General features: G+C 45.5%; 1 protein-coding gene across 1 annotated transcript in view; it reads right to left on the bottom strand.

Moving 5' to 3' along the window:
• The window catches only part of LOC116987736 (E3 ubiquitin-protein ligase rnf213-alpha-like), a 138,424-nt gene extending 127,564 nt beyond the window's left edge, over window positions 1-10,860 (bottom strand). Inside the window, exons 1-2 of the mRNA XM_033043967.1 lie at window positions 10,420-10,860; window positions 4,477-4,688 (exon numbers count right to left, since the gene is read on the bottom strand). Coding sequence (XP_032899858.1) covers window positions 4,477-4,688; window positions 10,420-10,699 — 492 coding nt within the window. The 5' untranslated portion in view covers window positions 10,700-10,860. The remainder of the gene's footprint in view (window positions 1-4,476; window positions 4,689-10,419) is intronic.
• Window positions 10,861-11,831: the final 971 nt, after the last annotated feature.

Raw genomic sequence — 11,831 nt, forward strand, 5'->3', positions numbered from 1 at the left:
AAAAGGTATTATTGTATAAGAAATTTGGTGTGGAATGATAATCCATCTCAGTACTCATTTAGGCAAGTCCCAAGCTATAGATACTTTTCCCCCACCCCCAATCCCCCTCGCCCGATCTTCATTTGACCGATCTTTTACTCAGCTGCTGTAATGTTTCCTTCCTATCAAAATCTGTGTAACATCTCTGTCCCTATCTTCCAATTCCCACTTTGAAATAAAATACAACTTACGACTTAAAAATTTCGCAGCAGGATCGCTATATAAATGCAAATATATGGTATTTTATCCTAGCATCTATCCCCCCCCCCCTTACCACCACGCAAGAAGCGTAACTTGAAGCGTTTGCATTTGGAGAAGTTCGATACGGACCAGGAATGAAAATTAATAGCTATGAATCGATTAACAGCGAGCTACGAGGTGAGATTGAAACACCTGTCAGAGGGCTAAGAAACAATCCTGAGTTGACGGCGTATTGTTTTAAGTGAGCATTTTGCAGCGACCTCGCCATATTCTGGTTAAATATTTTTTCCACGGAAATCTCCTATTTCACTTTGAAATTATATTCATTTATAACCGTTTGTAACATCAGTAATCACCTTAATGTTTGTGCGTTTAGTACCGGGTATGCTTGAAACTATTTATTGTAATGTACTGTATATTTTTTTTTAAACTACACCAACCAGGTGTGAAAATTACACTGAATCGAACGACGATTGAAAATGCGTGGGAATCGACTAATCGCGATCCTGCTGCAAAATATTTAAGTAGAAAATTGTATGTTATTTCAAAGTGGAAATTTGAAGATAGGGACAGAGATGCAACACAGAGATTTTAAACTCGGGAGAGCTCTTGGGTGAACTCGCACAGTGGGACAGGGCTTGAGGCAGCATCTATGGAGCGAAGGAAATAGCCAACGTTTCGGGCCGGGTCTGAAGAAGGGTTTCGACCCGAAACGTTGCATATTTCCTTCGCTCCATAGAGGGGGGGGGGGGGGGTGCAGGGAATCAGATAGACTGCGCAATGACAAGGGGGATCCCAGTGTGAGAGTGAGTCACCACCTGCGTACAGCGTTCCCACATCCCTCTTCTCCACCAAGCAAGGCACACTCCTCTCTCCCCTCCGCCCTCTCCCCCCTTCCTTCCCTCATCACCCCCCTCTCTAAAGAAGGAGGGAGAGGGAGGGGGAGGGAGGTAGTGAGAGGTAGGGAGAGGGAGATCTAAAGGGTAACTGGTTTTGGTCTCCAATCATCTCACAAAGGGCAGCCGACAGTGGTGAGGCAGAAGGGAGAACTCTTTCTCTCTCCCCCTTTCTCTCTCTCCCTCTATCTCTCCCTCTATCTCTCTCTCTCTCTCCTCTCCAATTCCCTCTCTCTCTCTCCCTTTCTCTCCCCCTTCCTCTCTCTTCTCTCAAATTCTTTCTCTCTATCTCTCTCTCCCCCCCCCCCCACTCCTCTACCCCCAGCCGCGTTTATATCTACAGTTCACTCCACGAGTGTGTGTGAGAGAGCCGAGCAGTGTTTCTCATTCTGACTGCTCCGTGAGCTGCTCATATTGACAGTAATCGTGTCCAACTCTTAACTGAAAACGTGTAGTTTGCATCTGAAAATCCCCCCTGTCTCACCACGGCTCCCCCACACACACACACAGAGACACACACGCAGATAGACACACACACACAGCCACAGAGACACACACACAGAAACACAGACACATACACAGACACAGAGTCACAGACACACGCACAGACAGACAGAGTTAAATCCCACCCAGACATTAACCCCGACACCAATGTTAACACAGACTCAAACCTCCAACCTGGTCTGCTGTTATACCGGCACCAAACGAGTTAACACAACCCCCAGATCTGTTTACCCACAGATTGTCTCCCCCCCCCGCAATTATCCGGCCAGTTGTCTTTCGTTTCTGCTTCAGGTCTTTTAACTCTACCCCCCCCCCCCCCCCCCGACCAAGAGCGGGCAGGTAGGCCGCTGATTTCATGTAAATCTGACCCTTTCTCGCCCCCCCTCTCACGCACACACCGCCCGCCTGCCCGAATACTCACGGCTGAGTTTGCTGCGGTGCTGGGGCTTGCTGCCCTGTGGACTCCCACACCCCCCCCCCGTCTCGGACGCTCCTGCGGCAGCGAGTGACACAATTTAACACATTTACCGAGGAATGGGTATCGATATGCATTGATGACCCATTGTTGTTAACTACTGGCTGTTAACTGCTACAGTAGCAGTTAACACATAGTTAATTATTCACAGCGGTTGTTCTCCATGTTCGTTTTGTAAAAAAATCCATATGGCAAATGTTTTTATTTTTTATTTTTATTTAACAAAGCGAATTTGTATTTCCATATGAAATACGGAAAATTAACGCAGGGCCCAATTTGGAAAAATCGGTCCAATCGGCCTAGGACCGGCCCTGCTCAAGGAAGGTTATCTCCTTTAGATCTTTATCAATTGTCTTAAATCTGCTTCTTCCAATTACTGACCCATCAGCCATTTTCTCCCTACATCATTTATCAAGAGACAGAATTTCAAATCTTCCCTTTATTTATTCTGATATACACAGTAAATAGAAGGGCCTTTAGGAGTGACAACGTGGTGCAGGTACATAGTTCCATGAGACTCAGGTTGCTATGGAGGCATTTGGTACACTTACCTTCAGGAGCATTAAATTAAGCTTATTTTCCCAATTGTAAATATTTTTGAGAGGTGATGTCTTCTTATCTTCCTTATGTCAGGTATCTCTAACAGATGCTTATATCATTAATATGAAGCCACATATGAGGCTGATGATACAAAAGTTATGGGCCTGTCCCACTTATGCGACTTATCCGGTGACTGCCAGCACCCATCATAGGTCGCCGAAAATTGTCAACATGTCAACTCTTTGGGTGACTGAGAGACTACTCACGACCATACAGGCGACACCCTGGCGACAAGTCGCGGGGTGAAGCCTGTATGGTCGTGAGTAGTCGCCCAAAGAGTCGTACCTTGTTCTGGTCGCCGCTGGATTTTCAACATGTTGAACATTTTCGGAGACCTGCTGCGACTATGACCGGTGCCGGCAAGTCGCTGAAAAAAATTGCGTAAATGGGACAGACCAATTAGCGGTTTTGCAGATAGTGAAGATGGTACAACAATTGCAGCAGGATCAAGATCAATTGGCCAGATGGGCTGAGGAATGGTTGATGGAATTTAATACAGAGAAGTGTGAGGTGTTGCATTTTGGGACATCGAACAAGGGCAGGACCTACACAGTAAATGGTAGGTCTCAGGGTAGTGTTGCAGAGCAGAGGGATCCAGGAGTACAGGTGCATGGTTCCTTCAGGTCGAGTCGCAGATAGATAAGGTGGTCAAAAAGCCTTTTGGCACTTTGGCCTTCATCAGTCAGAGTATTGAGTATAGAAGTTGGGTGGTCATGGTGCAGTTGTATAAGAAGTTGGTGAGACCGCATTTCGAATTTAGACCGCATTTAGAATTCAGTTCTGGGCACCATGTTATAGAAAAGGTATTGTCAAGCTTGAAGGGGTTCAGAAAAGATTTACGAGGATGTTGCCAGGACTAGGAGGGTGTGAAGCTATAGGGAGAGGTTGAGTAGGCTGGGTCTCTATTCCATGGCAGCGTAGGAGGATGAGGGGAGATATTATAGAGGTGTACAAAATCATGAGAGGAATAGATGCAGTCTTTTGCCCAGAGTAGGGGAATCGAGGACCAGAGGACATAGGTTTAAGGTGAAGGGAAAAAGATTTAATAGGAATCCGAGGCGTAACTTTTTCACACAAAGGGTGTTGAGTGTATGGAACAAGTTGCCAGAGGAGGAAGTTGAGGCTGGGACTATCCCATCGTTTAAGAAACAGTGAGACAGGTACATGGAGAGGACAGGTTTGGAGGGATAGGGACCAAGCGCAGGCAAGTGGGACTAGTGTAGCTGGGACATTGTTGGTCGGTGTGGGCGAGTTGGGCCAAGGGGCCTATATCACTCTATGAATCTATGAGGAACAATTTAATTTAGTTTAGTTAATCGTTACAGCATGGAAACAGGCCCTTTGGCACACCAAGTCCACACCAACTATCGTTCACCTGTTCACACTACTTCTAAGTTATCCCACTTTCTCATCCACTCCCTACAAAAAAGGGTCAATTTTATTTTTATAGAGGCCAATTAACCTCCAAACACACATGTCTCTGGGATGTGGGAATACACTACAACAACCTGGGGAAACCTACCCACAGGGAGAACATGCAAACTTCACATAGACAGCACAGCATCCAAGGTCAGAATCGATCCCAGTTCTCTGACGATGAGAGGTAGCAGTCCCACTCTGCCCCCATAATGCAAAGCGAAAATAAATCATCTTCCAAAAACATAGACCAAACTGCATGGAAATAGGCAGTTCGGCACAACTTGTCCATGCCAACCAAATTACCTGAAATTATGAAACCATTTGCATATTTAGCCATCTTACCTTCCGCTGCGGTTTGTGAGTTTCATGTTCATTTGCTCTTTTGGGTGACAGGACTGGATTTTGGTCACACTGCATTTCACAAGCATTCTCTGCTTCCTGTAAAGACGCTTCATTCTCACCGGCTGGCTGAATGGTGGACGACACCTCCAGATTAACATTCTCTGATGTTAATAAATTTGGGACTTCAGCCTTTTCATGAGCTTGTGCCATTCCTTTAGGTAATTAAAAGTGAAGAAGTTCAAAACCAAAAATGAAAATCAGAATTGAAATAAAACTAACTGGTATGCTTTTTTCAAGAAATGTTCCTACAAGGTAGATAAAGGAAAGTAAATAAAGTTCCAAGGTTGGATGAATTTCTAACATAAACATACATTCTTACCATCTGAATCAATTACACTGTTGACAGGTACTTCTGATTTCAAATTATTATGTTAAATCATAGAATATGGATTGACTTTTTTTCGCAACCGTTCCTGATGAAATGTAGCCTAAATTGTTGTAGGAAGCAATGGAAGAAATTGCCGGAGCCCTGTTTGAGGTTGTTGCATCTTTCATCGCCATACATTAGCTACCAGAAGACTGAAGAGTGGCTGTTATGTCTTTATTTAAAAAGGGCTGCAAGGACAAGCCAGGTTACTATAGGCCAAGGAAAGACACAAAATGTTGGAGTAATTCAACAGGTCAGGCAGCTACCCTGGAGAACATGGATAGGTGACATTTTGGGTTGAGAGTCTTCATCAGACTTCACCTATCCATGTCATCCATGGATACTGCCTAACCCACTGAGTTACTGCAGCATTTTGTGCCTTTCCTTGTAAATCTGCAGTTCCTTGGAACTATAAGCCAATGAGGCCATCAGTGGTGGGCAATCCACTGGAGGAGATTCTCAAGATCTCTAGGCATTTGGAAAGGCAAGAACTAATTAGGGATAGTAAGCATGGCTTTGTGCTCAGGGATTTGAGTTGTTCCTGGTGATCCCACTCATAATTATATATACTTAAGTTGAATCTTCCTTCGGTGTCCTTTTGTCAAAAGAAAACCCTAGCTTATTTAGTTTCTCCACATTATAAAATGATCTGGTCAATAGACAAGAGAGCAATAGGCAGGAGTAGGCCATTCGGCCCTTCGAGCCAGCACAGCCATTCAATGTGATCATGGCTGATCATCCCCAATCAGTACCCCTGTTGCTGCCTTCTCCCCATATCCCCTGACTGCGCTATTTTTAAGAGCCCTATCTAGCTCTCTCTTGAAAGCATCCAGAGAACCTGACTCCACCGCCTTCTGAGGCAGAGAATTCCACCGACTCACCACTCTGTGAGAAAAAGTGTGTCCTCGTCCTCCGTTCTAAATGGCTTACTCCTTATTCTTAAACTGTGGCCTCTGGTTCTGGACTCCCCCAACATCGGGAACATGTTTCCTGCCTCTAGCGTGTCCAAACCCTTAACAATCTTATATGTTTCAATGAGATACCGTCTCATCCTTCTAAACTCCAGTGTACAAGCCCAGCTGCTCCATTCTCTCAGCATATGACAGTCCCGCCATCCCGGGAATTAACCTTGTAAACCTACGCTGCACTCCCTCTATAGCAAGAATGTCCATCCACAAATTAGGGGACCAAAACTGCACACAATACTCCAGGTGTGGTCTCACTAGGGCTCTGTACAACTGCAGAAGGACCTCTTTACTCCTATATTCGATTCCTCTTGTTATAAAGGCCAACATGCCATTCGCTTTCTTCACTGCCTGCTGTACGAAGACCCCTAGGTCCCGTTGTACTTCCCCTTTTCCCAACTTGACGCCATTTAGATAGTAATCTGCCTTCCTGTTTTTGCTACCAAAGTGGATAACCTCACATTTATCCGCATTAAACTTCATCTGCCATGCATCTGCCCACTCCCCCAACCTGTCCAAGTCACCCTGCATTTTCATAGCGTCTTCCTCACAGTTCACACTGCCACCCAGCTTTGTGTCATCTGCAAATTTGATAATGTTACTTTGAATCCCTTCATCCAAATCATTGATGTATATTGTAAATAGCTGCGGTCCCAGCACCGAGCCTTGCAGTACCCCACTAGTCACTGCCTGCCATTCTGAAAGGGACCCGTTAATCCCTACTCTTTGTTTCCTGTCTGCCAACCACTTCTCTATCCATGTCAGCACTACCCCCAATGCCATGTGCCCTAATTTTGCCCACTAATCTCCTATGTGGGACCTTATCAAACACTTTCTGAAAGTCCAGGTACACGACATCCACTGGCTCTCCCATGTCCATTTTCCTAGTTACATCTTCAAAAAATTCCTGAAGATTAGTCAAGCATGATTTCCCCTTCGTAAATCCATGCTGACTTGGACCGATCCTGTTACTGCTATCCAAATGTTCGGCTAATCTCATCTTTTATAATTGACTCCAGCAACTTCCCCACCACCGATGTCAGGCTAACTGGTCTATAATTCCCTGTTTTCTCTCTCCCGCCTTTCTTAAAAAGTGGGATAACATCAGCTACCCTCCAACCCACAGGAACTGATCTTGAGTCTATAGAACATTGGAAAATTATCACCAATGCATCCATGATTTCTAGAGCCACTTCCTTAAGTACCCTGGGATGCAGACCATCAGGCCCTGGGCCCATCAGTCTATCCAACACCATTTCCTGTCTAATGTGGATTTCCTTCAGTTCTTCCGTCACCACAGATCCTCTGGCCACTACTATATCAGGAAGATTGTTTGTGTCCTCCTTAGTGAAGACAGATCCAAAGTACCTGTTCAACTTATCTGCCATTTCCTTGTTCCCCATAATAAATTCACCTTTTTCGGTCTTCATGGGTCCAACTTCGGTCTTAACTAATTTTTTCCTCTTCACATACCTAAAGAAGCTTTTACTATCCTGCTTTATATTCTTGGCTAGCTTACCTTCGTACCTCATCTTTTCTCTCCATATTGTCTTTTTGGTTATCTTCTGTTCTTTAAACATTACCCAATCCTCTTGCTTCCCGCTCATCTTTGCTACGTTGTACTTCTTCGCTTTAAGTTTTATACTGTCCCTGACGTCCCTTGTCAGCCATGGTAGTCCCTTTCTCACCTTGGAATCTTTCTTCCTCCGAGGAATGAACTGATCCTGCACCTTCTGTATTATTCCTAGAAACACCTGCCATTTTTGTTCCACTGTCATTCCTGCTAGTGTATCTTTCCAGTCAACTTTGACCAGCTCCTCCCTCATGGCCCCATAGTCCCCTTTATTCAACTGTAACACTGACACCTCCGATCTACTCTTCTCCCTCTACAATTGTAGATTAAACCTGACCATGTTATGGTCACTGCCTCCTAATGGCTCATTAACCTCGAGGTCCTTTATCAAATCCGGTTCATTACATAACACTAAATCCAGAATTGCCTCCTCCCTGATAGGCTCCAATACAAGCTGTTCTAAGAATCCATTACAAAGGCACTCTACAAAGTCCCTTTCTTGGGGTCCAGTACTAACCCGATTTTCCCAGTCTACCTACATGTTGAAATCTCCCATAACAACCACAGCATTGCTTTTGCTACATGCCAATTTTAACTCCTGATTCAACTTGCACCCTATGTCCAGGCTACTGTTTGGGGGCTTGTAGATTAGTCCCATTAGGGGTCTTTTTACCCTTACAATTTCTTAGTTCTATCCATACGGACTCCACATCTCCTGTTTCAATGTCAACCCTTGCAAGGGACTGAATTTAATTCCTCACCAACAGGGCACCCCCACCCCCTCTCCCCACCTGTCTGTCTTTTCGATAGGTGGTATACCCTTGAATATTCAGTTCCCAGCCCTGGCCATCTTGCAGCCATGTCTCAGTAGTTCCCAGCCCTGGCCCTATAGGGTGATTTCACGAAAGGTCACTGGAGCGTAGATCCGCACCCACATGACCGAAAATTTTAACTGGGGGACAAGCGTCACTTCCGGTACATGTTAGTGAATGGGAAAACACGCACTTTCACACCCGTTAAAAACATCGAAAACGGCCAAGTTTTGAGCTGCAATTTACTGAGCCAGTCAGGGTGACCGTGAGGCACAGCTACCTAAATTTACCGTCCAAAAAAAAGATAGAAACTAAGGTAAATACAAGAGGGAGCTGAAGGGGCAAAATAAGCGGAAGTTGATAGCGGACATTTTTCGTGGAGATTTAAAGATCCAAAATATCGGGAATTATCGCATTTGCTCGCTGCATTTCATCAAAAGTAAGGCATTATTGGCTTTGTTATCTTTATTCATTTGTTAGATGAAAAGTATTAAAAGTTAGAAATCCTTCAGTAAAATTGCAAAATCGCCCATGGTTCTCGGGTGGGTTTTAACATGCAAAATGAAAACGCTTCTGAAGCTACATTCACCATTTAAATATCCGTGAATCATAAATGCGTCTTGAAATAAATTTTACTCAGATGCAAGCTAAGGAATGGTATAATTGTCAGCTGTTCATTTGACAAAATCAGGTCATTTTATTATTAGCCAAAAAATGTCCTGATTTTGTCAAATGAACAGCTGACAATTATACCATTCCTTAGCTTGCATCTGAGTAAAATTTATTTCAAGACGCATTTATGACGGATTCACGTCTGAGATCCTTTCCATTTCCGATATATCGTTTCTTGCTCACAATTTCTGTTTATTTTTGCTCACCATCACCTCACACTTTCCTGCATTAAGTGCTATTTGGACAATAACCACCTCCCCACATTGTTTATCATATTTATAAATGACATTAATGGAGGCCACTCATCCATTAACTCTATACCAGCCTTCAGAGGATTACATCATGTGTAGGAAAGAACTGCTGGTTTAAATCAAAGGTAGACACAAAATGTTGGAGTAACTCAGCGGGTCAGGCAGCATCTCTGGAAAGAAGGAATGTGTGACGTTTCGGCTCGAGACCCTTCTTTCTTCAGTTCCATTCACCACACATTTCCCTATAACCTTTCCTCTTCCCCAGGCCCTTCAAGGGTGAAAGAGTGAACAGAGAGGTGGAGGATAGGAAATTGAAAGAGAGGGGAAAGAAAGGGAAGAGAAAGTGATATGGAAGGAGGTGAGGAAGAAGAGGGAGGAGGGGATGGGTTGGGGATGGGAAAGGAGGAAATTGAGATAGAATAGAGAGGAAAAGAAAGTGAAGGGGATGAGAACGTAAAGGGGAGGGGGTGGTGGTGATTGGGAGGGAAGAGGGAAAATGAAATAGATGGCGGGGGGAAGAAAGATAAGGGATAGCGAGTGGAAAGAAAATGAGGGGGGAAGTGAACGGGAGTTGGGGGAAAAGGGGGAGTTGGAGGAAGGAGTTGGGGAGGTGGAGGTGGGAGGGGAGACCAAAGCGCTGAGGTGACGGGCGGCCGCCGTGGCGCGAGCACTGACAGCGCGGCGTCGTCACGCGCGCCAACGGCCGGCGGGGAGAGCGCGCGGCTGAGGGAGGGATGGAGGCCGCTGCTCGAGCGCCGCGGGATGCGGACACGGTCTCTCTCTCTCTCTCTCTCTCTCTCTCACACACACACACATAAACACGCACTTCCCTACTCCTCCCCTTCTCTCTTCTGCCATCCCTTCTTCCACCTGCCATCTCTCCCTCTTTCGTCATCCCTTTCTCCTTTTCTGACTCTCCCCACATCTTCCCCCGCAAACGCCTTTCCCTCCACCAGTTCCTCGCCCCTTTCCCTCCTCTCTCTCCCCCTTTCCCTCCTCTCTCCCTCCTTTCCCTCCTCTCTCTCCCTCCTTTCCCTCCTCTCTCTCCCTCCTTTCCCTCCTTCCTCCTCTCCTCCCTCCTTTCCCTCCTCTCTCTCCCTCCTTTCCCTCCTCTCTCTCCCCCTTTCCCTCCCTCCTTTCCGCAAGAGACCGCAACGGCGGGCGCTGTTTTTATGTCGCAGCAATCCTTGTTTACAAAACAGTCGGGGTAAGAAAGCTGGATGAAATAAACGTGGCAACTGACCTGGGACTGTCCCGGGGCAGCCGGGCCTGGGCTCCGGCCCCTGCGGGCGTAGGGTTGCAGGAGGACGTCGCAGCCTCCGCCGTGTCCCGGAGACCAGTCTCCCACCGCCGATGCTCCGCTCTGCTCTGCTGCATCGGGTGTTACTTTCGTTTTTATCACTCCACGTCCAAATCTTACTTTCAGTTTTGAATTTCCGAGAAAATCGATTTGGAGTTTGCATCTTGGTTGGGTTTCGGTTCCGTAAATTCTGCCATTGCAACTTGAACGACGAAGACAGCATCGTTTAAAATTCTACAGACATGATATCTCGAGTAAAACACAAAGTGTTGGTGTAACAGCAGGACATCTCCATTTCAATGACAACTATGACATTTCCCTCTCACAATATTTGATGAAATATAGCCACGCAGCAGAGAAACGGGCCCAACTTGCCCATGCTGACCAAGATGTCCCATCCACGTTAGTCCCACCTGCCCACATTTGGCCCATATCCCTCTAAACCCAGGGGTTCCCAACCTTTTTCGTCCCATTTACCCCTGCAACTTTAATAGCACGTAATAATGTTATTTCACTTATTTATGAACAACTAATGAGGAACAGATACTGGTATACCAGAACAAAACACAGTCAATGAGAAAAAATATGTACTAATCCAGAATCAACAAATTTACTCCTTGGGTAGGTGAAATTTACACCCTTGCTCCAAACCTTTCCTCTCTGTGTACCCGTCCAAATATCTTTTAAATGTTGTTATAGAACTTGCCACCGGCAGCTAGTTCCATATACCCATATACATGTGGAAAAAATTGCCCCATCAGATCCCTATTAAATCTATCCCCTCTCACCTTAAACTTACATCTTCTGGTTCTTGATTCCCCTACTCTGGGTAAAAGACTGGATTCACCGTATCCCCCTCATGGTCTTATACACTTCCAAACTACCAGCTGCAGCACAAGGGAATCCACAACAGTCCCTCTCCCAACAGCTCCCTGAAAATGGCAACACAAGTAGATAGAGTGGTACAAAAGGTGTATGGCATTGAAGAAGGGTCTTGACCTGAAACCTGGGTGTCATGGTACACCAGTCATTGAAAGTAGGCATGCAGGTGCAGCAGGCAGTGAAGAAAGCGAATGGTATGTTAGCTTTCATAGCAAAAGGATTTGAGTATAGGAGCAGGGAGGTTCTACTGCAGTTGTACATGGTCTTGGTGAGACCACACCTGGAGTATTGCGTACAGTTTTGGTCTCCAAATCTGAGGAAGGACATTATTGCCATAGAGGGAGTGCAGAGAAGGTTCACCAGACTGATTCCTGGGATGTCAGGACTGTCTTATGAAGAAAGAATGGACAGACTTGGTTTATACTCTAGAATTTAGGAGATTGAGAGGGGATCTTATAGAAACTTACAAAATT

Source organism: Amblyraja radiata, chromosome 26 (genome assembly GCF_010909765.2).
Source record: "Amblyraja radiata isolate CabotCenter1 chromosome 26, sAmbRad1.1.pri, whole genome shotgun sequence".
NCBI classification, from domain to species: domain Eukaryota; kingdom Metazoa; phylum Chordata; class Chondrichthyes; order Rajiformes; family Rajidae; genus Amblyraja; species Amblyraja radiata.